Source organism: Topomyia yanbarensis, chromosome 2 (genome assembly GCF_030247195.1).
Source record: "Topomyia yanbarensis strain Yona2022 chromosome 2, ASM3024719v1, whole genome shotgun sequence".
Classification (NCBI taxonomy): domain Eukaryota; kingdom Metazoa; phylum Arthropoda; class Insecta; order Diptera; family Culicidae; genus Topomyia; species Topomyia yanbarensis.
This window is the reverse complement of record NC_080671.1, coordinates 441,046,195-441,074,056: the sequence shown is the minus strand read 5'-3', so window position 1 is coordinate 441,074,056 and position 27,862 is coordinate 441,046,195. Positions and strand designations below refer to the sequence as shown.

At 41.4% G+C, this 27,862-nt stretch overlaps 1 protein-coding gene across 1 annotated transcript; it reads left to right on the top strand.

Annotated features, from left to right (window-relative positions):
* The first annotated feature begins 9,466 nt into the window (after positions 1-9,466).
* On the top strand, positions 9,467-14,292 carry LOC131685603 (scaffold attachment factor B2). The gene is made up of 8 exons (XM_058969455.1): positions 9,467-9,713; positions 9,841-10,005; positions 10,070-10,226; positions 10,615-10,696; positions 10,753-10,781; positions 11,172-12,183; positions 13,114-13,242; positions 13,315-14,292. The coding sequence occupies exons 1-8, from the start codon at positions 9,588-9,590 to the stop codon at positions 13,940-13,942; spliced, it is 2,328 nt and encodes a 775-aa protein (XP_058825438.1). The 5' UTR covers positions 9,467-9,587; the 3' UTR covers positions 13,943-14,292.
* The last annotated feature ends 13,570 nt before the right edge of the window (positions 14,293-27,862 follow it).

Below are 27,862 nucleotides of genomic sequence, written 5' to 3'. Positions count from 1 at the left end.
CGGTTGATGAGTACATGACGGAAATCGATGTTTAGTGTCGTTTTGAAATTCAAGATGACGACTTCTGGTTACGTAAAATCGTCAACAACCCCATCAATATGGGTATTTTTGGAATGGGGTTGATGAGTACACGACGGAAATCAAAGTTTGGTGTCGTTTTGAAATTCAAGATGGCGACTTCCGGTTACGTAAAATCATCAATAACCCCATCAATATGGGTATTTTTGGAATGGGGTTGATGAGTACACGACGGAAATCGAAGTTTAGTGTCGTTTTGAAATTCAAGATGGCGACTTCCGGTTGCGTAAAATCGTCAACAACCCCATCAATATGGGTATTTTTGGAATGCGGTTGATGAGTACACGGCGGAAATCAAAGTTTGGTGTCGTTTTGAAATTAAAGATGGCGACTTCCGGTTGCGTAAAATCGTCAACAACCCCATCAATATGAACGGAAATCAAAGTTTGGTGTCGTTTTGAAATTCAAGATGGCGACTTCCGGTTACGTAAAATCATCAATAACCCCATCAATATGGGTATTTTTGGAATGCGGTTGATGAGTACACGACGGAAATCGATGTTTGGTGTCGTTTTGAAATTCAAGATGGCGACTTCCGGTTACGTAAAATCATCAATAACCCCATCAATATGGGTATTTTTGGAATGGGGTTGATGAGTACACGACGGAAATCGAAGTTTAGTGTCGTTTTGAAATTCAAGATGGCGACTTCCGGTTGCGTAAAATCGTCAACAACCCCATCAATATGGGTATTTTTGGAATGCGGTTGATGAGTACACGGCGGAAATCAAAGTTTGGTGTCGTTTTGAAATTAAAGATGGCGACTTCCGGTTGCGTAAAATCGTCAACAACCCCATCAATATGAACGGAAATCAAAGTTTGGTGTCGTTTTGAAATTCAAGATGGCGACTTCCGGTTACGTAAAATCATCAATAACCCCATCAATATGGGTATTTTTGGAATGCGGTTGATGAGTACACGACGGAAATCAAAGTTTGGTGTCGTTTTGAAATTCAAGATGGCGACTTCCGGTTGCGTAAAATCGTCAACAACCCCATCAATATGGGTATTTTTGGAATGCGGTTGATGAGTACACGACGGAAATCAAAGTTTGGTGTCGTTTTGAAATTCAAGATGGCGACTTCCGGTTACGTAAAATCATCAATAACCCCATCAATATGGGTATTTTTGGAATGCGGTTGATGAGTACACGACGGAAATCGATGTTTGGTGTCGTTTTGAAATTCAAGATGGCGACTTCCGGTTACGTAAAATCGTCAACAACCCCATCAATATGGGCATTTTTGGAATGCGGTTGATGAGTACATGACGGAAATCGATGTTTAGTGTCGTTTTGAAATTCAAGATGGCGACTTCCGGTTACGTAAAATCGTCAACAACCCCATCAATATGGGTATTTTTGGAATGCGGTTGATGAGTACACGACGGAAATCAAAGTTTGGTGTCGTTTTGAAATTCAAGATGGCGACTTCCGGTTACGTAAAATCATCAATAACCCCATCAATATGGGTATTATGGAATGCGGTTGATGAGTACACGACGGAAATCGATGTTTAGTGGCCATTTTCAAATTCAGATGGCGACTTCCGGTTACGTAAAATCGTCAACAACCCCATCAATATGGGTATTTTTGGAATGGGGTTGATGAGTACACGACGGATATCGATGTTCGGTGTCGTTTAGAAATTCAAGATGGCGACTTCCTAACCGGAAAATTCTCTATAACTTCATCAATATGGGTATTTTTGGAATGCGAATGATGAGTACACGACAGAAATCGAAGTTTGATGTCGTTTTGAAATTCAAGATGGCGACTTCCGGTTACGTGAAATCGTCAACAACCCCATCAACATGGGTATTTTTGGAATGCGGTTGATGAGTACACGACGGAAATCAATGTTTTGTGTCGTTTTGAAATTCAAAATGGCGACTTCCGGTTTCGCAACCTAAGATTCGGATTTATTTTGAAATTCAAGATGCAGTGAAGGCCCGATTTTATCAGCCCCAAATTTTGTCTACCCCCGGTTTTATCAGCATTTTGACCCGATTGTCAGCCTTATACAGTGTTGGGTAAAACATGTGTAACAAATACCGAGCTTTATTAGATCGCGTCAGTAAACTTAATCGTTCTTGAACCGAACCGAAGCAAAGTAAAGCTGCACAATTGGTGGTTCACAGTTCTAATTTGATTCCATATCGTTATATGGGCAAAAAATTCGATAACGACGGCACACTGAAAAAAATTATGCGAAGTGCATTTTTTCTTTGGACAAAACAAGTGTAACTTTTCCTTTGGCTATCTTTCTTTTCTTGTCTTAAAGATGCAAAATATGCAAAAATAAAAAAAGATCATTTTTTTAAATTTTGCGCAGGAATGGGGCAAAAAATAGATCATTTTTTTAAAATTTTGCACTGGAATACCCTCTTTAGAGAAATTTATACCAAATAATCAGAATAGTTTATAGAGGGTGCATCTTGGAACTATTGAAGAATATTTCAACATCTTTGGTTAATTAAAAGGATAGAAAAAAATGTGTCCCAATTTGTCCAATACATGTAATTTTCGATATCGGGGTATGTTACCCTCGATATAGCGTCACTCGATATAACGTACTTATTTTTTAATTTATTTTTCAGGTCCCAATTTCTCATCAATTACGCATGTATTCCATATTTTAAGAATTCAATATGTTACACACAATCTTAAAACGTATTAATTAGGCTTCTAATGAGCACGTTCGCAATTGGTTACTTCAGTGAAAGCTAAAAGAGCGATTTTTTTTCCAATTTCATTTGCGTATGATCGTAATTTATTAAAACCAACCACGTATCTCAATAAATAATACAAGATCAGTAAGTTCTAACTGAAAACTCAAATGAATAATATCAGATACAATCGCTTCCTGAATCTCCCGAATTCGGTTCTTCGGACTACAGAATCTTTTTATCATTCTCAACATTTGGGTCATCAAATTACTTCAACCACATGATCTACGAATCATATTGAAAGTAATGCGGACACATTTAACTCCGATTTCGGATATTCCTGAATTCAGTTCGCTGGACTCATGATTGTTTTGTCTGTTTTGCATTGATTTTGCCATCATGTGATGCATGAAATGACGTACCCTAGGAATCCAGTGATTTTTATCAAAATTTTACTGCTGGTTTTTGAAACTTCTGAATCTGGTTACTAGAATCGAAAAGTGTTTTTGAGTCCTATTATGTGTCACATCAAATTAATAAGAGTGAGAGATCATAATTTTAGTTACTGTGTACGTTTTACGACCGGTTTGGGGTATTTAGGAAACCGGTTAGCGGACTGAAATATGTTTTCAAAAATTCTTGAATCGTGGATACAAGTGGATCTTTATAGTCCATTATAATGATATAAGTTCATGTATTGCTTTTATTTGATGAGGTGCAAGCGGTGGGAATATTAATAAACACTTTACAAACCCAGAAATAATAATAATGACTAATGATTTAATTATTAGGAAATGAGTCAAAATAAGAAAATTTTCAATAAAGTTAATTCTTATAACTGGGGGTGGGTGTAGCGTAGTTGTTAAATCGATTGCCTTGTAAGCAGCGCACCTGGGTTCGACTCCCGACTCCGCACATAGGGTTAGAAATTTCTCATATGAGATTTTTCAGACCCGAAGAAGCGAATGACCTTAAGGTTAAAATACCTATAATCGAAATAAAAAAAAATATTGTAAGTAAGAAAAGTAATTGTGACATCTTTTTCATGGAATCACTATAATATTCTTAAGAGAAAAGTTGTTTCACACTGCTAGGTGGGAAAGATTTTCAAAATTAGTTACTCGTTATCAAAATTCTACAAAATAAAGTACCATAGATAATATTTCTGTGAGAATTTTGCATGCTTCGATATAACGTACAATTTTTAATCCGAGATGTATATCGAAGTTTAACTGTGTCCCCATTTCATCGGTCTAAAATAAACACAGCGGCTGATAAAACAAGTATTCGCTGTAGTGACTCTTAATGCTCAACATTTTTGGAATGGAGTCGATGAGTGTACGACTGAAATCGCTGTCTGATGCCATTTTGAAATTCAAGACTGCGGTTTTGCTTAAATCATATTCTTTCATTTGTAATAAACCGAAGCTGTTTTAATCCTGCTCTATTTCCTTGTCTCATAATTATTTCTTATTACTTTATTCTTAAGTTTTTTATGCAAAAGAAATTGTTTTAGAGTTGTAGACCATTTTTCTTAACCGGAAGTCGCCATCTTGAATTTCTAAACGACACCAAACATCGATTTCCGTCGTGTACTCACCAGCCCCATTCCAAAAATACCCATATTGATGGGGTTATAGAGGATTTTCAGTAACCGGAAGTCGCCATCTTGAATTTCAAAACGATACCAAATATCGATTTCCGTCGTGTACTTGTCAACCGCATTCCAAAAATACCCATACTGATGGAGTAATATGTAGAGGATATTGCGTAACAGGAAGTCGCCATCTTGAATTTCAAAACGACACCAAACGTCGATTTCCGTCGTGTACTCATCAACCCCTTTCCAAAAATATTCATATTAATAGGATTGTTGGCGATTTTGCGTAACTCGAAGTCGCCATCTTAAATTTGAAAATGGCGGTAAACATCTATTTCCCTTCTCTTTTCGTCATCCATTGTACATACATCTCATTCTATAATAAAATTCCATCATTATGAGAATCAGATCTACATCAGATGCTCAAAAATAGTATCTTATAACATCGCTCATCTTTCTATCACTGAGCCATACATTTACAACTCATCTACTGATGGCACGACAAGCGATGCGTGAGCGATGTATTAATTCTATCTCTCTATGATCGTTATTTTCTATCGTTCAGTGATGGGCGGGAAGTCCATCAGTAAGTGAGCCTCATTTTAGGGTTGAAGGAATCAGTCGATTATATCTGCTCTTGGAGGTGATCGAAATCGGAAAACGAGCCTCAGTATTGATTTTTTGCCACCCTTGCGTGAGGGTGGTCCAAGGGGAGGGGAGTGATGAAGGAGGGAGGTGTAAGGGCAAGGCGGGGGGGGGGGAGAGGGGCGGCGACGCAATACTCAACTACATATTTTGCCTTCCATTTGAGACTTGGTTTGAGAAAATCGGTTCAGTCATCACCGAAGAACCGATGTGACTTTAATTGTGGAATATGCCCGGAATTCCGGAATCGTCGATAGTGGACAATATATTCAGAGAATGTTTGATTGGCAATCAGTGATCTAGATCTGCGATTAGAAGTAATTTGGTGACCATTTCAATAGTTTTTAGCCTCTGAGGTATTACGATTGTACCGATTTATATGGAAAATTCCAGTGTATGCTTACCAACACCCCTGTAACTCCAGAAGGACCGAATGAAATTCAGCAGCAGTCAATGGTATTACTGTATCTTTCATTTGAAATCAAGTTTGTGAAAATCGGTAGAGAATTCGTTGGGGAATGAGTGTGATATTAGCTTAGGAACTTGGCGGGTTCCCCGGGGGCGTCATGAACCGTCATAGGTGGCCAATGTGGTCAACGCTGCTTTCATTGATCATTAGTGATCCAGACCCGCAAACTAGAGTAATGTTACATCAATTTTAATATGTTTTACATCATTTGAACATCATGGTGGTACCAGTTTATATGGGAATTTGCTGTGTGACCGCACTCTTCAACCCGTAACTCCGGAACCGGAAGTCGGATCAACTAAAAATTCAATAGCAGCTTATGGAAGCGTTATACCTTTCACATGAAACTAAGTTTGCGAAAATCGGTTCAGCCATCTCTGAGAAAATTGTGTGAGTTTAAATGACACACACACATACAAACACATACATACACACACAGACATTTGCCGATCTCGACGAACTGAATCGAATGGTGTATGACACTCGGCCCTCGTTTCAAAAGCCGATTTTTACAGTGATGGCATAGCCTTTCTTTATATGAGAAAGGCAAAAAATAAAAATAAAAATCTGTATAGTTCTTGAATAGTATGTTGTCCAAATGTGTATGGAAAACAGCATATTTTGGTATGGTGACTGTTCTTAACCCTTTCATGCTCAACTTTTTTCTAGTGCATGTAGGGTTTCAAAACTATTTTTCCTTGAAAACGGTTGGGTCAAGAAACACGAAAAGCCTATTTTCATAAAGATAGGTGCTTCCATGGCAGTGCTAGAAGCTGGTTAATTTTTACCTTGTAATGCTCAATGCAATTCTCCTAGAATAATTACAATAGTCCAATTACGTAGAAAACGTAGCCAACGACAGTCTAAATTGATAAGTTTTATCAGTTTTCAATATTGCACCATAACGAAGATATATGAAAAAATCATTTTCCGTCGTCAACGTAAACTATCCCTGGCAGCACTGCTCCATCGGAATCCAATCAGACTAATTGCAATAACTTCAGTTCTAGAGCTGATCCTTGTAACTGTTAATACTCAAATTAAAGGAAATAATCACATTAATGAGCATTACTTGTTTTTGTGAGCAAATCTCGCCTCAATCAAAAGTTATAGCTGTTTAAAAACGTTGTTGTCCACAAACAACATGGGCATGAATGGGTTAACGACCCGTTGTTTGTACGGTCGAGCATGGAAAAACGACACTGGTTCCCAGTAAACTAAAAGGCGGCTAGGCGGGTTAAACTAGATGCTAGCGATCGGTAGACTATTGAAACGTTGTTCTAGGCTATCCGCCGTAACTTGCAGTTTACTGTAAAAGTAGTGTGGGTTATGTTCGATAGGTTCAATCACATTCGCCCGAAAGTCATTTACCCGAATGACGTTCGCCCGAAAACCATTTACCAGAATGGACCATTTACCCGAATGTCATTAACCCGAATAAACCATTTACCCGAATGCCATCAACCCGAATGGACCACTCGCCCGAATGTCATTAACCCGAATACCACATTCACTCAAGCATAATATAAAATCGTTAATTGTCTAGATTAGTGACTTTAGTGATAGAATCCGAGCGGGAAATGTGAAATCTTTAGCCAAAGTTTGATAAACTGAACAATAACAAGTGAGCTTATACAGCGAAGCTAGTGTGATGCGGCTTGGCCGCATATCCGAGGCCAAGGATCCGAAGCGGCGCAAAGCCGCTGAGGTTCCGTTGGACGAGGCGTTGATCCACCCGTCGCCGGAGTTATAAGCAAACCATCCCTTGTTTGCCCGGTTTACTCAAACATAGAGTCTATGTAGATTACGACTGGTATATGGTGCTGGAAGAACGAAGTCGGCTGTCTCAGTCTAGATAATCAAAACAAGGGTTTCTTACTACCCTAGTAAGAAACCCTTGTTTTGATTATCTAGACTGAGACAGCCGACTTCGTTCTTCCATAGAGGCTATAGCTAGTTTAAAGCAGACTGAGCAGCAGCGAAGTCGGACAGTGCACCAGAAAGCGATGTGGCGTAGCCACATTAGTCAACCGTACACTGACCAATGTGGCTATGCGACATCGTTTTGAGGTGTACTATCCGACGTTACTGAGGTTCTGTTGCCAACGCTACAAATGCTCTTCAGGTGCAAACTGATGCATATAGGACGCAGTTGTCAGCTCGAGCGGTGAAATCTTGTGATAAACCGGACAAAATAATAAGAAGTCTTTCGGAAACACCATCGATCGAGATAAATATATATTAAGATGCTCCGTTAACGAATTGAATCAATTAAATTAGTATTTTTTTCCTTTTTTATTTCGACTATGTTAGTCACGTTTTCTTTTTTACATTTTAACGACATTCAATTAGCTAAAGATTACATATTTGTATTTGGTTATATTATGTATATTGGACCAAATATTTATCGAATACAATGGAAAACTATATATAGCTTAACGACCCAATTCACCCAATTTTGCCATTTAACATCGATATTCGATTCGCAAAGAAGACATAGATCTAGGGGCAGATCACTCTAGGAATGCATAACAAATTTGCATCAACTTAGAAAAAATGCATTTAATTTCTATTTTTACATCAACATTGCACTCCCTCGCAGAAAAGATTACTTAACAATCGTCCTACGCTGATCCACTTTGTTCGATGTTTTGTTGAATGTAGGGCTGTTTTTTGTAGGGTTTTGACGTCTTACACGCAACGCAAAATACATTGCACGCAACGCAAAATGCATTACGAATTTCTATTTTGATGGAAAGAAATGCATTTGCTGATTTTTAAAAATGCATCACAAGTGATCTGCCCCTAGACATAGATACTTATAATTCAATTGACCGATTGATATGCTGAGGAAAACAAATCGTCAATAACATCAGTCGAAACAAAAACGTCGGTTGAAATGCAACCCATTTCGTCCGTTAACGATGTAGCTGTCCATTATCAATTTTGTACGAGGTTGTTTTTTTATCACTTTTCCGTGTTGGATGGTAAACTTTGATCGAAAATCGCACGGATCTACAAAAATTTTCCTAATGCACTGTATTGCCAGAAGATGGTATGCTTTTCCGGGTGGTTCAACATTGAGTTTCATTGGGTTTTTACTGGTTATATCGTACATGATGAATTCAAGCAGAGCAACGAGAATAGGGAAAGAGACGAAGAGTGAAAATCAGTCAAAACGGCAACACTCTCTTTATGATGATTTTAACACTATAATTTTGGCAACCGCTTTCACCGGCAGCACTTTAAATGACTCCTATTATATTTTGAAAACAAACCGTACGTCGATCGTTGGATTTGTTTATCAAAAGATGTGCATTTCGAAACAAAGAGATGAAATAATTCTAAAGCTTGTTTTTACTCATACATATACTCTAGCATGCACCTTACAATCACGAAAACTCAAATTTCTTGATTAGATGTACAATACTTATCTCCTCTAACTCAGGCATGAGTAATGTTTATTTACATTGCACGAGTGGTCTGCCCAATAAGGTATTTTTGGCTTCACACTATTCGTCTCTTTCCCTATTCTCTTTGGAGCAGAGTATCGAATCCCTCATTTCTCTCGACACTCCTAGTAGCTGGTAAGCAGTTGCTAATATCTGATAAATTTATTAATAATCCTATTTGAGTTGAGAACGTAAATGTGCACGAGCAGGGTAGGTGAGAGTTGTGAAACTTGAGGTTGAAGGAACTACTCGTCAAAGTTGACCCTACTGACGAGTTGTCAAAATTGACTATGGACAGATTACTTGTCAAAGTGGAGTCAAATACAAATTTGTATTTGGTGGAGTGCACATTTGAAAACGCAACTACCTGCCAAAAGCTGAATTACAAGAATATAATTGAATGAAGACTGGGTACTTTTGATTCGTATTATTGGATATTTTATTTTAACCGTGTATATTAAGGGCTGCAAGCTGCAGGATTGCCAACATCATCAAAATTGGATAATCACAAAGAAGTTCTCTCTGGATAATCAAATCACCCGAAAAACGAATCCACTGTCATTTTGGTTTCACTACTTGAAGCGGTAGGTTGTGTAAAGTCGTTTTGTCCGTGTGAATATAGTAGGAAGAAATTACACGCATTCCAACTTTTGTGGTTCTAAACTAAAAGTGAATCATGTCGGACACGATGGAAAAACGAAAGATTCATGAACTGCGAGTCGTGGATCTCAAGCAGGAACTGGAAAAACGTGGCAAAGATGGAAATGGAGTGAAAAATGTGCTGCTCGAGAGACTGACTCAGGTAAGCGCAGACATTTTGATTTTTCTACAGCTGGTCGCCATATTGAATTGTTCGGTGAATCCGAAAATTTCCTCGCTCGGAGTGAAAAATGCCAATCACCTATATGGTCAAATTTTCGTTACATTAGGCTCTGAAGGATGAAAAACACAATCCTGAAACGTACGAGTTCGAGATTGCGATCACGGGAAAAACTCCTGCCAAGAAGGCTAAACCCGGAACTGGAAATGATGCCGATGCAAATGGCACCGACGACGCAGACGTGGTGATAGTGGAGGATGATATAAAAAAGGAGGTAAGCGAAATAATTGGTTTGTGTTAGGAAGAAAATGAGATAAACCAAGCGCATGTGTTCTTAGAAGGAGGAGCCGAAAAGCGAGCCTAAATCTGCGGCGACTACTAATGGCAAAGAGGACGCAAAGGAAGCGGACAATGAAGACTCGCTCAACTTGACCATCGGCGAAGAGGATGAGAAATTGCTTCACGACGATAGCAACATCGAGAGCGATAAGAAAGGTGAGGAATTAAAATTATCTTCGTTACGATGTCTGATCGATTAGAAAGTTTTAATGAAAGGGGTTTCACGCAAATAGGTTTTTTAGGGTACAAAAATTAGCGACGGCGTTAGCATAATTTGTTATGAATATTTGGGCGATGGGCTGAGAATTGATCTTTTTTTGAATATCGATAAGCTTTACTGTAGTTAATAAGGTTAAGTAGTTCGTTTTACAAGTAGACGAAACTAAATAGGATAGAATTTATGATGATAACTACACAACTGGTTGAGAAGCTTTAACTGGCTTTGTTGATGTCCAGAAATGTTTGGTTCATTCTGAATTTAAAGAAAACGTCTCGATGCAACGATTTTTTTTTATTTTTACATTAACGGTTTCCTTTGTTTCAGGAGCTGATGCTGAGAAAGGAACGGAAAATAAAAAATCTGAGGTTAAATCCACCAATGACGATAAAAAGGGTGACACTAAGAGGTAATTTTGAACTTGAAAAAAAAGTTGCGGATGAATTAATCGTTTTTCTTTTTCAGCGACAAGACGGCAACATCGAAGGATCAAGGTAATTTCTAACCATAACAATCTCAAAAAAGGTATATACGCTAAGTTACATACCGAGGCAGCTAAAGCTGTGTTTTGATGTTAAAAAAATGAGATTTTTATTTCGACGCTGTGTCAGACACTGCTTAATGTCGAATCAAAACTGTTTTCAAGTAGTGTGTAATTTAAAGTGCTAGTGGTAGTGTAATTTCATATCTTTCCATTTTTTCGGAAAACGGTTCAAGCGGAGCAGAAGAATTTCGTCGTAAATTGCCTGAAACAAAACGAATGAACTGTAGCGCGACAGTGACAAGACCAAAAACAAATCCTACAAATTTTGCCACTATCAAAAATAATGTATAATGTTTGTCTATATTTCTCGTTCGTTTGGATCCGGAATTTGTGTTTGCAGAGAGTGGCGGCAAGTCATCATCCAGTTCTGCAAAACCCATCGATTCCAAGTCAAAAACATCGCCGAGTTCAAGCGAAAAGTCCCCCTCAACGGTGTCCCGCAATCTCTGGGTATCAGGACTGTCATCGTTGACCCGGGCGACCGATCTGAAGTTGATTTTCTCTAAGTACGGTAAAGTGATCGGAGCAAAGGTGGTCACGAATACTCGTACCCCGGGAAGTCGCTGCTATGGTTACGTGACGATGGCATCAGCAAAAGACGCAACGGAGTGTATTACTAATCTACATCGAACCGAATTACATGGGGGTATGATCTCGGTCGAGCGAGCAAAGTCGGATCTAGGGCCAGCCAAACCCGCCGGAAGTAGCGGCGATGCCAAGACGTCACCAACAAAAGCAACCACCACTTTGGAGGGAGTTGCTGATAGTGGCAAAGTCAAGGAAAAAGACGAAAAGAAGAAGGACGACGACAACGGCAGATCGAATGGCGGCGACCGTCACAGGTCACATCACAGAAGCAGATCTCAGTACCGTGGCAGATCGCCTGCGCGAGGAAGGTCTCCGAATCGCGGTAAATCGCAGATTCGTGGAAGGAGTCAATTTAGAGATGAAAAAGCTAAAGATGACACTGAAAATGACAAAAATGCTATTGCTAAGAAAGACGAGCCACGTGATCGCCGTGAACGAGATGGAGATCGTCGAGATCCACAGCGCAGTCGCGATAGGGAGCGTGAGGTTCTATCCTTACAGAAAATACGCGAAGAACGCGACCGTCAACGGCTGCGGGAAAAGGAACGCCAGCTGCGTGAGGAGGACCGACGACGCCGGGAGATGCGTGCTCGCCAGCGCGAGGAAGAAGCGATGCTGCGACGCGAACGGGAGAAGCTAGCCATTGAACGGGCTCGCATTGAAAAGGAAAAGGCCGATCTGCTGCGTATTGAACGCGAGCGCCAGAAGCTGGAACGCGAGAAGATTGAACTCGAACGTCTGGAACTGAAGCGCCAGCAAAGGAAGTACGGTTGAAATTTATCTCTTTAAGATTAATCCATTTTCTTTCTCTATATATTTTACACGGCATTCAAACGCGAAGTCGGAATATGTGTACGCATCTGCTAAACTATCGATTGGTTTTGCAGTATACACTACGGCAAGCTTGTAGATTTTTATTTTTATGTTCCGTTTTGTTAAAATTCTGCCGGTTTCCTGAAAACGAAGTAAATCTTGCTGTGACAAAATATCTCCTGCTGGATCCATTAGATTTGCAGTAGTAGCTGTCAACAAATTAAAGGATCAACGAGTGTAACATCGCCTATAAGTACTATGGATTGACTGAACGAGTTGGACGACCGCGAGATGAGCATCGATTTGACGTGCCGTGTAGCTGATCATTATTGGCAAAGTTGTAGTGGTCAATTAACACATACATGATCAATAGAAGCAGTTTGTTATAAAGCTGTATAAATCCGACTAGCCGTTTTGGTAAATTCAACCTCTACCCAAAACGAACGGACGAATTGCATGTTCTCAGAGGACAACAGCAGCTATTTCGATGAACCCCTTGAAGACATCACGACTACTCTATACCACCTGCTGGAACGCATGCAGTAATGCCACATCCCACATATCAATTGGTTGTAGCAGGAGATATTTTGTCATCTAGTAGATTCATCGCTCATAGAATGTCGATCTGCAGAGTTAGGTAGAAACAAAAATGTTGTTAGGTGATTTATAGCCGAAACAAATTAGTCGTTGTCACGGTTCCAATGATTTTTAAAGCTATCAGGCAAAAACTATTGGTTCCAACCAGTCGTTCTACTCCTTCAGAAAACGTACAAGTTTTGGAAAATTCCCCACTCGAAAATTTACCAATTGAGACACTAATCGATTTCATGTTTTATTTGAAACTTTTCCTTTTGCTTTGTGAACGAATACATAAATCATAGGATTGAAGAGGCTAAACGGAACCTAAAGCGGCCATCCACAGACCATGCGCACTTTGATGAAGATCGAAAACGTTCGGCAACATCGGGACGGTTCGAAGCACCTCCGCCACCGTCAATTTCAGCTTCAGGGTGAGTAGTTTTTTTTTGCATTGATCGCATCAGTCAATAAAATAAAAAATTTCCCGTTCTGTCCTGTTCTAGTCGTGGATCCTACCCAGCAACTGGGGACAAAAAGCGTCCGGATGACTACCCCTCGAAACGGGATGATTACAAATCGCGCGATGACTACAAACCACGCGCGGTTGACGATTTTCGTCGAGCGGATAATTTCAAGCGTAACGGAGGTGGTGTGATCGATGATTATAAACGAGATCTTGATAGAGCGTTACCGGCGATAGACAGCCGCTATCAGGACCAGCGCACCAGCAGTTCCGGTAATGTTGGCGACTATCGTGGAAACGTTGGTCCTCGTGACGATCGAGATCGAAACGGGCCGACCCAGAAGTCACGCTATTTGGAGGCGGTTGACAGCCGTTACAATGACCGCTCCGGAGGCGGTGGTGGTGGTGGTAGTGGACCATGGCACAACAACGCCGCACCCCTTCAGATGAGCATGGCAGCGGCAATCAACAATGATGGCTGGCGTATGGATAATGGCCAGGACAGGTACGATCGCACCTACAATGAAAGGAAAGCTCCGCAAATGAACGCCGGCCCATTTATGGATCCCATCCGACAAAGTCAGTTCATGGGAGGTGGCGGCGGTGGACGTCCACAAGATCGGTACAACGCTGCTGTATCGGGACGCTTTGACAGTGGACGATACTAATAAGGAATACACTGCAACAGTGTATATTGAATCATGCTAATGCGTACCATGAGTAGTATGCTTGGCCGTTAGAACTGGACCTGAATAGTTCGCGCACGAACATACTTTAGCTTCAGTTCAAAGTAGTATAAGTTATATACAAAGCTAGGTCGAGAATGTGATGGTATTGGAAATTGCAACAGTACGGCTTGCTTAAAACGAGGAAATCCACAATAATTGTAGTCATCTACGATCATTACTATGGCCTCTCGACTGTCATTGATGTGTTGTTTGATTGATGTAATATTTCCCTTTAGTCATAATTATCATACTAAGACATGGTAGAAATTAATACAAGAGTAACAATAGAATATTGTTTGTGGTCATTGAGAGAAAGCCAAATCCAAAACTAATCAAATTTATTTGCAGCGTATATCTCTAGAAGACACAATAGATGGTCGGATTTCAGTTTGTTGTTCGCGAGAAGGATGGTGGTTACAGGGTTAACTGTAAATACCTATCGCTGTGTGTTATATTTCAATTTCTGCGTATTAGTCGCACTGCCGCTTCAATCTTCTGTCCCATGTTCCAATTCACTGAGTTGAGAGAAATACGATGAAAGTTAAAAACATGTTCGTTTGTCTAAAACAAAACTATATGTACTACTAGCAATCCGATCATTGTATTTCCATTAATAGGAATTTATTTCTGATGATCTATCGCGAAAAGCACTTTTAGCATTGTGAAATTCTTTTTTTTTGGCGTTGAAATTCCTTAGTCAGACGATTATGCTTGGAATATTGCAATATCAACAACCTATTTCTGCAACCTATGCCGGGATGTTATGCACCTCAGAGCAAATAAGATAGGGGAAACAAACGCTCTTTCCACTTTTCATGCGAACCACCGCTCTTCTCTATCACAATAAACCTCTTCACTCCGATGCGTGTGGCTCCCACACGTGTATTCTACTCCATGGCTGCAGACCAGAGAGTAGAAATAAAGAGGCTCTTTAGTGTGTATCTTGGTCCCACGCGCACGTAAGTAGAGAAGGCAACCATAAAACATTTTTAAAACGTTCTTCCGATCTAGCTTTATCTGAATTGTTGTTCAATGTGCTGAGCCCAACGGTCGAAGTCGGTGATACGGTATTTGTTGAACAGCGCTACCCCGTTGTTTTCCTCTTGTTTGTCTTCGGTGTGTTTGACCTTTTTCTTGCTGTTCCTGTATACGGTGATTGTTTCAGCGATATTTGTTGCATTCATCTCTCACTTGTTCTGTTTCTTGTACTGAAGTGTATCCTTCGCCTTGTAGTTACCAGCAGTCATCGTCGCATAGTTGCTTGACAGCGGAGGGAATTCGTCTACCTTTTCTAATAATTCATATCGGTTTTGTGTTCGCACTGGGTTCATTTCTCGAGCTTCTAAGTATGTCAAGTTTGTCTTAGCCATAATTAGTTTGATATTTGCCTTGTCCATTCTGGGCAAATCGCGTCCGTCGTTCGATGTTAATTTACAGATTTACAGTAGAGGCATTTAGAGGTTGTTACAATCGTCGCATTCCGTGTCGTCGTGCTGTAGTGAACAATCAGCGCATCTTTTCTTCGATCTGCGCGACTCTTCTTAAAGAATGGGCTTCTTAAAGAATGGTTGAACCTTGTTATAATGCTTATTCTGTTACTTGGGGTTTTTTGATTATCGACGTAACGGTTAAATCGGTATACATTGAGAATCGGGACTTCGCACTGCATATTGTCTCTGATTTCTTCCGTAGTCATTTCGACTGGTACACCTGCTACCACTCCTGTGACCGACACAAAGCAACGCGGAATATAGAATTAGTAGTTGAATCTTTCATTGTACTGTCTCTTTGTAGTTAGTTTGTTCGCCACTGCAAACAAAATCACGAATACCAGTAGCTTTTTCCGACCGAGCGGTCTCATGATGTTTACGATATTTTTGTATTCCTTTGTCTTCGATAGTATTTTCCCCAATGATAGTTTGTTGATCCGCATTTCTCCATTTTTATCGTCTACCAGCTTCGCAATAAGTCTGTACGGTGCAGCATCATTTGCGCGGTATTCGTAGGTTTCGAACGCGGTATTCGTAGGTTTTTCCATCTTCCGGATCCTCTGGTATTCCAATGTTGGGTGGGTCCTTTATCGTAATTTCGGTTAGGTCATACGCCTCCAATAACATTTCTTCGTAAAAAATGGTGACAATTCTACTTCCAAATAACTAAATCTCGTCAAATTCACGTGGTGTAAAACAAAACGATGTTATAACCTCCACAGTCTACGGTCGAATGATTTTGTTATTCGCGAGTGGAAAAAAATTGGATGCAGTAGGTTTGTTCCAGTACATGGAAGATACTCCCTGTTGCTCCGGAGCAAAAAATTCTTGCTCCTTTTCACTCCGGTTTGCCACCACAAGAAGAAAAGAGAGAAGAAGATAGTACAGGAACGATTTTCTCCCTGTTTGCTCCGGAGTACTTCCAGTTTCTCCTGGTACTGGAACAAACCTAGTGTTCGCCTACTGCTATGAAAGATTATAATCCGTAAACAGCTACAGTGCCGCCAGTATCGAAGTCTAAAGGGATTCGGCCTATTACACCGTCACAGATAAACTGTCCAAGAAAAATTCGTATGCACGTGTACAGCGATTTTGCACTAACGCAATTATATCTTTTAAAGAACAGAGAAAATGTTGCAATATTGATATGCCCTTTTCAGATTAAGTTTTAAACCATCTTCATATCGATATAGTTTTAGTGTGTAGCTATAAGATAACAGGAAGTGGAGTGTTCCACCATATTCATTCTCTTCGGTTACGATCGGGCACGGGTACGGATGGTTTTACGAGTGAAAAACACATCAGCTAAAAATTTTTCAGATTAATATCTAAAACACATTCCAATAGACAATCGTCGAACTAAGTTAATTTAGTTTCAAAGTGAAGTATTGAACAATAAAACAAAACCGCAGGAGAGGAAAATGAGTGCAAGTGACGGTGCCCCTGATGGGGTACCGATAATACAAAATGGCGGATATGGAAATAAAGAAACTAACATTCAGGGCAGTTCAAGCAATGGCGGCAACAAAATGGCCGAAAATTTCCAATACAAGCAGTGTGATAATGGACCGTATAAAGTGGTGGTAGAAAAAATGCACGAGGAAAAGATGGCGGAAAACGATGCACGAGTTGGCGGAATCAATAAAGTGGCAGTAGGCCTGCTGTTGAAACAAAATGGTTTCACAAAAGCAGTGATGGACGTCAAAAAGATTGGACGAGCAAAGGTGATCGTGTTCTTCAGCAACTGGAAGTATGCAAACAGGCTAGTGACGTGTCAAAACCTGATCCTGAAACGGTTCAAGGCGTATATACCGAAGAATTTTGTAACCGTCAAAGGAGTCATTGCAGGGATCCCAGAGGAACTACAACACGATGAGCTGGTCAACGATATTGAAACGGACAAGGAGATTTTAGAAGTATTTCGACTACAGCGCACCACAGCCACAGGAAAAAAAATACCGATTAGAAAGCTTGGAATAGTATTCCGAAGCAATAAGCTTCCAGGATACATTCGAATTTACTCAGTCATAACGAAGGTTGAACCGTATGTCATGCTTACGATACGGACATATCGCCGCGAATTGCAAAAGCCGAAAACGTTGTGGACACTGTGGAGAAACGCATGAAGAGCAGATCCAGGACCGGGATTGTCCAAATCAAACGAAATGTGTGCACTGCAAAGATAATCACAAATCAACAGACGTCGAGTGTCCCGAACGAAGCAAGCAGAATGATATGAAAAAACTAATGACGACAAAAAATCTTACCTTTCAAGAAGCTCGAGACGAATTTCGAGCAGCTGTGAGCAATGGATACAACATTCTGGAAAAAGCAGACGAGTTCCCATCGGTCTATGAGAGTTTTGCGAACATGTTGAAGAATTCCTGCAATACTGATGAAAGAATACAGTCAACCGCAAGACAAAACAAGCAAAACGGTAGAACCAAAAGGTAGGAACTTAGGAGCAATTAAAAAGTTACTACCGAAAAATAAAAAACCGGAAACCAGCAATGCAAAAGGTGTTGACCAGGGACTGGAGAATACACTATACTCTAGCAAGAAAAGGAAGACAGAAAACGAAAAAAAGCAGAGCAGGAAAAAACACCTACAGAACCCCAGATAATAACAATAGAACAACTCCTAGAGCTTAGGAGAAGATGGGAAGACAAAATGAAGGAAATTGCACAGCAAAAAGAAAAGCTGCAGTCAACGGTTGGTAAAACGTTTCAAACACTGTCGCAAGTCATTGAAGCAAAAGACGACAACGGGTATTTTATCGTCATGGAAGTAGTCAAGCAATTAGCAATTACTCTGGGGTATAACGTACAGAACGGAATACCTAATACCGATATCGAAAATGGCGACATTCAAGATATTACAGAGTAACATACAAAGCCTCACAAAGAATAAAAACCGGACCTAGTGGGCCGGAAACCGGTAGTAATAGCGGGAGACTTTAACGCTTGGGCAGTGGAGTGGGGCAGCCGCTGTACAAATAGCAGGGGTCAAGCGCTAATGAAAGCGCTTGCGAAACTCGATACTGTGCTAGCTAATAATGGCTCCGCTAGTACATTCCGTAGAAACGGAGTGGAGGCGTGGATTGATGTGACCTTTGCCAGCCCGAGTCTGGCTCCAGGCATGGAATGGAGGGTAGACGAAGGCTACACCCATAGCGATCATTTAGCAATCCGCTTTAAGATCAACTATGGTGTGCAGCATCCGAGGGCGGGAGATCCCTGTCAGGTACGCGGGTGGAAGTCCAATCAATTCGACAGCGAAGCTTTCACCGCGGCCCTGGGACTGGAGGCCAACACCGACAGTCTAAGCGGGGATGCGCTGGTAGCTGTTCTATCACTCGCGTGCGACGCCACTATGCCGAGAAAAACTGCCAAGAAACGGTAGATGCCCGGTATACTGGTGGAGTGCCGAGATTGCAGCTCTACGGTCAGCCTGTCTCAGAGCTAGACGTAGGATGCAAAGAGCTCGCACCGAGGATGCAAGAGAGAACCGCCGTGAAGTGTTTCGAGCTGCGAAATTGGCCCTTAACAAGGCTATTAAGAGCAGCAAGAGAGCGTGTTTCCACAACCTGTGTGAGAGTGCCAACGCGAATCCGTGGGGTGACGCCTACCGGATTGTGATGGCCAAGACCAAAGGGGGCTCCTCACCCCCAGAACGGTTTCCGGACCGGTTGGCAACGATTATCGAAGTACTCTTCCCGTCTCGAGCCACAAGCCCCTGGACACCTGCACTACGAGACAGTGCGGGCACGGTCGAAATGGTGGCTCCAGTGACGAATGAAGAACTACTCGCAGTGGCTAAATCCCTAGCAATGAACAAAGCTCCAGGGCTGGATGGAGTTTCAAACAACGCTCTCAAGGCAGCGATCATAGCGAACCCGAACATGTTCAGGCTAGCTATGCAGAGATGCCTTGACGAGTGCCGTTTCCCCGATAGATGGAAAAGGCAGAAACTGGTGCTGTTGCCGAAGCCCGGGAAGCCGCCAGGCGACCCATCGGCGTACAGACCAATCTGTCTGATAGACACGACCGGCAAACTGCTTGAGAGGATCATCCTCAACAGGCTCACCCCGTACGCGGAAGGTACGGACGGTCTGTCAAGCAACCAGTTTGGCTTTCGGAAGGGTAAGTCCACAGTGGACGCTCTCAACGCAGTGATAAATACTGCCGAGATAGCGATCCAACGAAAAAGGCGAGGTATTCGATACTGTGCGTTAGTGACACTTGACGTGAAGAACGCATTCAACAGCGCAAGCTGGGATGCCATCGCGCTCTCGTTACACCGGCTTAGCCTACCGGTGGGTCTGTACCGGATCCTGGAAAGTTACTTCCTGAACCGCGTACTGCTATACGAGACCGATGCCGGTCAGAAAAGGGTTCCGATTACCGCCGGAGTCCCGCAGGGCTCGATCCTAGGCCCGGTGCTATGGAACCTCATGTATGACGGGGTTCTGAGATTGAAGTTCCCTCCTGGGGTCAAGATCGTCGGCTTGGCCGACGACGTAACCTTGGAGGTCTACGGGGAGTCAATTCCTGAGGTAGAACTAACCGCAGAACACGCGATTAGCACGGTGGAGGAATGGATGAGCGCGAGAGGCCTGGAGCTCGCTCATCATAAGACGGAGGTAGTTATCGTCAACAACCGCAAGTCGGCACAACATGCAGTTATCCATGTGGGAGAAGTGGCGATCACTTCACAGCGAAGTCTGAAGTCTCACGGAGTCATTATAGACGACAAGCTGACCATCGGCAGCCATGTCGACTATACGTTGTAACCCGTCAGGGTAACAATTTAGCACTGGGTGGAAATATACCTTTTTTTACGTATACACTCCGTAGAGTGTATTGTTTACGTAAAATTATGCTCACCACTGTTCCATATGATCGTTCGCTTTTTACGTTAAATTTTGTTTATATTTTTGTTTGTGAACGATTTTGTTAGATCAGATAGGTGTAGTAATTTTTGTTAAATATTTGTATATTAATAACATAGGGTTTAGTCAGGTAACCGCTCTCCTCTCGCTGCGAAAAGTGTGCGGACTATGCTGTACCATAGCGATGACAGCTATGCGGGATGTGCGTTTTTTTGGTGTTGGTGATAGTGGAGTGCGGAAGGCGGCCATCGAGTTAGAAAGTGACGAACCACGAAGTTAAACAGACGTCCGTGAACAAGTTTTTTCGGGACAGTTTCCCGCCACGTTTAACCAGTGAGGTGAAGTGCGCGCGTGCGACAGATAAAAAAACCCGTCGAAAAGTGCCGGCTCGTGGTTCGGGCACAGTAGTAAGTGTGGTGCTGGATCGCCGTCGGGGGAAGCTAATTACCAAGGAGCTTTCGCTTCCCCGGCTAACCGCAAAGGATCCAGACGCACCAATCCGCCCTCGCTGGGAAGGATAAGCCGAACGAGCCTTGCTCTCCTTCCCAGCTAATAGCCAAGAAGGGCGAAGCAGGGTGGACAACGGCTCCCCCTGGGAAGAACACTGCGGTGTCTTCCGGGATTCTTTGCGGGGAGCAAAGAATCCGGTGATTCGTCACCACCGTCGCTAGGGAGGTTCCGACAAAGGAGCAAAGCTCACCTCCCTAGCTAATTGTTAAGGACCGCTGCCGGAGCAGCCAACGTAAACAAGGAGAACTCGGCCGTTGCTGTCCCGGCCGGTCGGGAAAAAACCTCCGCCTTCCCGCCATCGCCAGCAGCAGTGTATCTACAATCGACCAGCAGTGAAGGGAGAGTTGGTGGAAATAAACACGGTAAAATTAAATTTATTTATTTGTGTTCTATTAGTTTGTAGTGTTACGAAAATCCGAAATTCCGGTAGAAGCACCTAGGCCGCCCTGAAAGGAAGGGTCCGCCGGGCAATTAAGAACCCGAGTAGTGGGCAAACCCCTACTTACAACGTGCAAGAGAGCGTCGACTGCTGTTGCGACACTATCGAGAATGATGTCCAACAGCTCAAAGGTGTGCGCCAGTAGACGTAGGTTACTGGCAGGCGTTGCCGTATCTATCCTCAGGTACGGCGGCCCGTCATGGTCAAGAGCACTGAGGGTAACCAGTTACCTACAGAAACTGGAGAGCACCTACCGCGTGATGTGCCTCAGAGTGATATCTGCCTACCGCACGGTATCACACGATGCATCCTGCGTGATAGCGAGCATGATGCCAGTCGGGCTGGTCATTCGGGAAGATGAGGAGTGCTTTGAGCTACGTGGAAATAGGGGAGCCCGCGAGCGCACCAGGGTGACCTCGGTCGCCAGATGGCAGCGTGAGTGGGACAACTCCTCGAAAGGTAGGTGGACCCACCGGCTGATACCTAGCATATCGAGCTGGGTGGGAAGACCCCATGGGGAAGTTCACTTCCACCTGACACAATTCCTGTCAGGCCATGGCTGTTTCCGTCAGTACCGCCACAGGTTTGGGCACGCGGAGGTCCCAGTCTGCCCGGACTGCCCAGGTGTAGATGAAACTGCCGAACACATACTGTTCGTATGTCATCGGTTCGACGTCGAAAGAAGAGCAATGCTTGACGTCTGTGGCTGGGACACAACCCCTGATACCCTTATTCAGCGGATGTGTCAATCGGTGGAGAAGTGGAACGCAGTCTCGGCTGCAACCATCCAGATTGCCAGTAGGCTACAGGGAATCTGGCGAACCGAGCAACAGACGACGGGCACGGCTAACTAGTGATGGGTTAGCTGGAGCGAAAAAGGCCAAGCGCAAAAAAGAGAATGAATGGTCTGTTCATGCCGAGGCAGGTTGGCGCAGCGAATGGCAACCGCGTAAGGGGTAAACCCAGCCACCCCGAAGCAAGACAGAAGAGTGAGTGTATAGGCGTATACAAGGGTGGCAATAATCGGTTTTTTTCCTCATCGCTAAAAATGAGGCTCACTTACTGATGGACTTCCCGCCCATCACTGAACGATAGAAAATAACGATCATAGAGGGATAGAATTAATACATCGCACACGCATCGCTTGTCGTGCCATCAGTAGATGAGTTGTAAATGTATGGCTCAGTGATAGAAAGATGAGCGATGTTATAAGATACTATTTTTGAGCATCTGATGTAGATATGATTCTCATAATGATGGAGTTTTATTATAGAATGAGATGTATGTACAATGGATGACGAAAAGAGAAGGGAAATAGATGTTTACCGCCATTTTCAAATTCAAGATGGCGACTTCCAGTTACGCAAAATCGCCAACAATCCTATTAATATGAATATTTTTGGAATGGGGTTGATGAGTACACGACGGAAATCGAAGTTTGGTGTCGTTTTGAAATTCAAGATGGCGACTTCCGGTTACGCAAAATCCTCTATAATCCCATCAATATGGGTATTTTTGGAATGCGGTTGATGAGTACACGACGGAAATCGATGTTTGGTGTCGTTTTGAAATTCAAGATGGCGACTTCCGGTTACGCTAAATCCTCTATAATCCCATCAATATGGGTATTTTTGGAATGGGGTTGATGAGTACACGACGGAAATCGATGTTTTGTGTCGTTTTGAAATTCAAGATGGCGACTTCCGGTTACGTAAAATCGTCAACAGCCCCATCAATATGGGTATTTTTGGAATGGGGTTGATGAGTACACGACGGAAATCGATGTTTGGTGTCGTTTTGAAATTCAAGATGGCGACTTCCGGTTGCGTAAAATCGTCAACAACCCCATCAATATGGGTATTTTAGGAATGCGGTTGATGAGTACACGACGGAAATCGATGTTTAGTGGCCATTTTGAAATTCAAGATGGCGACTTCCGGTTACGTAAAATCGTCAACAACCCCATCAATATGGGTATTTTTGGAATGGGGTTGATGAGTACACGACGGAAATCGATGTTTGGTGTCGTTTTGAAATTCAAGATGGCGACTTCCGGTTGCGTAAAATCGTCAACAACCCCATCAATATGGGTATTTTAGGAATGCGGTTGATGAGTACACGACGGAAATCGATGATTAGTGGCCATTTTGAAATTCAAGATGGTGACTTCCGGTTACGTAAAATCGTCAACAACCCCATCAATATGGGTATTTTTGAAATGGGGTTGATGAGTACACGACGGAAATCGATGTTTGGTGTCGTTTTGAGATTCAAGATGGCGATTTCCGGTTGCGTAAAATCGTCAACAACCCCATCAATATGGGTATTTTTGGAATGGGGTTGATGAGTACACGACGGAAATCAATGGTTAGTGTCGTTTTGAAATTCAAGATGGCGACTTCCGGTTACGTAAAATCGTCAACAACCCCATCAATATGGGTATTTTTGGAATGGGGTTGATGAGTACATGACGGATATCGATGTTTGGTGTCGTTTTGAAATTCAAGATGGCGACCTCCGGTTACGCAAAATCCTCTATAACTTCATCAATATTGGTATTTTTGGAATGCGGTTGATGAGTACACGACGGAAATCGATGTTTGGTGTCGTTTTGAAATTCAAGATGGCGACATCCGGTTACGTGAAATCGTCAACAACCCCATCAACATGGGTATTTTTGGAATGCGGTTGATGAGAACACGACGGAAATCGATGTTTTGTGTCGTTTTGAAATTCAAAATTGCGACTTCCGGTTTTGCAACCTAAGATTCGGATTTATTTTGAAATTCAAGATGCAGTGAAGGCCCGATTTTATCAGCCCCAAATTTTGTCTACCTCCGGTTTTATCAGCGTTCTGACCCGATTGTCAGCCTTATACAGTGTTGGGTGAAACATGTGTAACAAATACCGAACTTTATTAGATCGCGTCAGTTAACTTAATCGTTCTTGAACCGAACCGAAGCAAAGTAAAGCTGCACAATTGGTGCTTCAGAGTTCTAATTTGATTCCATATCGTTATATGGGCAAAAAATTCGTTAACGACGGCACACTGAAAAAAATTATGCGAAGTGCATTTTTTCTTTGGACAAAACAAGTGTAACTGTTCCTTTCCGTTTGGGTTTTTTTGTGAAATAGTACAAAAACATACGGAAAAGATTATGTTTCACAACAAAAAGTTTTAAACAAATGTTATTCTGCCATCATGACGCTAATAACACATACAATTCCTTAAAAACTACAAATAGTTATAATATTAATTATAATTATAGTTATGACATTAAAGTACATGTTTGCACATGTTTTACCCAACACTGTATAGAAAAAATTATGAGCTCTAAGAGCCTAACTAGATTAAATTCAAGTAAACCTTTTTCTGAATCTTTCTTTTCTTGTTTTAAAGATGCAAAATATGCAAAAATAAAAAGATCATTTTTTTAAATTTTGCACTGGAATACCCCCTTTAGAGAAATGTATACCAAATAATCAGAATCGGTTATATGGTTAATGAAAAGGATAGAAAAAATGTGTCCCAATTTGTCCAATACAGGTAATTTTCGATATCGGGGTATGTTACCCTCGATATAGCGTCACTCGATATAACGTACTTATTTTATAATTTATTTTTCAGGTCCCAATTTCTCATCAATTACGCATGTATTCCATATTTTAAGAATTCAATATGTTACACACAATCTTAAAACGTATTAATTTGGCTTCTAATGAGCATGTTCGCAATTGGTTACTTCAGTGAAAGCTAAAAGAGCGATTTTTTCCAATTTCATTTGCGTATGATCGTAATTTATTAAAACCAACCACGTATCTCAATAAATAATACAAGATCAGTAAGTTCTAACTGAAAACTCAAATGAATAATATCAGATACAATCGCTTCCTGAATCTCCCGAATTCGGTTTTTCGGACTACAGAATCTTTTTATCATTCTCAACATTTGGGTCATCAAATTACTTCAACCACATGATCTACGAATCATATTGAAAGTAATGCGGACACATTTAACTCCGATTTCGGATATTCCTGAATTCAGTTCGCTGGACTCATGATTGTTTTGTCTGTTTTGCATTGATTTTGCCATGATGTGACGCATGAAATGACGTACCCTAGGAATCCAGCGATTTTTATCAAAATTTTACTGCTGGTTTTTGAAACTCCTGAATCTGGTTACTAGAATCGAAAAGTGTTTTCGAATCCTATTATGTGCCACATCAAATTAATAAGCGTGAGAGATCATAATTTTAGTTACTGTGTACGTTTTACGACCGGTTTGGGGTATTTAAGAAACCGGTTAGCGGACTGAAATATATTTTCAAAATTTCTTGAATCGTGGATACAAGTGGATCTTTATAGTTTATTCTAATGATATAAGTTCATGTATTGCTTTTACTTGATGAGGTGCAAGCGGTGGGAATATTAAGAAACACTTTACAAACTCAGACATAATAATAATGACTAATGATTTAATTATTAGGAAATGAGTCAAAATAAGAAAATTTTCAATAAAGATTAACTTATAACTGGGGGTGGGCGTAGCGTAGTTGGTAAATCGATTCTCTTGTAAGCAGCGCACCTGGGTTCGATTCTCGACTCCGCACATAGGGTTAGAAATTTCTAATATGAGAATTTTCAAACCCGAAGAAGCGAATGACCTTAAGGTTAAAATCTCTATAATCAAAATAAAAAAAAATATTGTAAGTAAGAAATGTAATTGTGACATCTTTTTCATGGAACCACTATAATATTCTTAAGAGAAAAGCTGTTTCACACTGCTAGGTGGGTAAGATTTTCAAAATTAGTTACTCGTTATCAAAATTCTACAAAATAAAGTACCATAGATAACAATTCTGTGAGAATTTTGCATGCTTCGATATAACGTACAATTTTTAAACCGAGATGTATATCGAAGTTTAACTGTGTCCCCATTTCGTCGGTCTAAAATAAACACAGCGGCTGATAAAACAAATATTCGCTGTAGTGACTCTTAATGCTCAACATTTTTGGAATGGAGTCAATGAGTGTACGACAGAAATCGCTGTCTGGCGCCATTTTGAAATTCAAGATTGCGGTTTTGCTTAAATCATATTCTTTATTTATTTCCTTTTAGTTCCTTGTCTCATAATTATTTCTTATTACTCTATTCTTAAGTTTTTTATGCAAAAGAAATTGTTTTAGAGTTGTAGACCATTTTTCTTAACCAGAAGTCGCCATCTTGAATTTCTAAACGACACCAAACATCGATTTCCGTCGTGTACTCACCAGCCCCATTCCAAAAATACCCATATTGATGGGATTATAGAGGATTTTGCGTAATCGGAAGTCGCCATCTTGAATTTCAAAACGACACCAAACATCGATTTCCGTCGTGTACTCCTCAACCGCATTCCGAAAATACCCATATTGAAGGGGTTGTTGACGATTTTACGTAACCGGAAGTCGCCATCTTAAATTTCAAAACGACACCAAACATCGATTTCCGTCGTGTACTCATCAACCCCATTCCAAAAATACCCATATTGATGGGATTATAGAGGATTTTACGTAACCGGAAGTCGCCATCTTCAATTTCAAAACGACACCAAACTTCGATTTCCGTCGTGTACTCATTAACCCCATTCCAAAAATACCCATATTGATGGGATTATAGAAGATTTAGCGTAACCGGAAGTCGCCATCTTGAATTTCAAAACGACACCAAACATCGATTTCCGTCGTGTACTCATCAACCCCATTCCAAAAATACCCATATTGATGGGATTATAGAGGATTTAGCGTAACCGGAAGTCGCCATCTTGAATTTCAAAACGACACCAAACATCGATTTCCGTCGTGTACTCATCAACCCCATTCCAAAAATACCCATATTGATGGGATTATAGAGGATTTTACGTAACCGGAAGTCGCCATCTTCAATTTCAAAACGACACCAAACTTCGATTTCCGTCGTCTACTCATCAACCGCATTCCAAAAATACCCATATTGATGGGATTATAAAGGATTTAGCGTAACCGGAAGTCGCCATCTTGAATTTCAAAACGACACCAAACATCGATTTCCGTCGTGTACTCATCAACCGCATTCCAAAAATACCCATATTGATGGGATTATAGAGGATTTTGCGTAACCGGAAGTCGCCATCTTGAATTTCAAAACGACACCAAACATCGATTTCCGTCGTGTACTCATCAACCCCATTCCAAAAATATTCATATTAATAGGATTGTTGGCGATTTTGCGTAACTGGAAGTCGCCATCTTGAATTTGAAAATGGCGGTAAACATCTATTTCCCTTCTCTTTTCGTCATCCATTGTACATACATCTCATTCTATAATAAAACTCCATCATTATGAGAATCATATCTACATCAGATGCTCAAAAATAGTATCTTATAACATCGCTCATCTTTCTATCACTGAGCCATACATTTACAACTCATCTACTGATGGCACGACAAGCGATGCGTGTGCGATGTATTAATTCTATCCCTCTATGATCGTTATTTTCTATCGTTCAGTG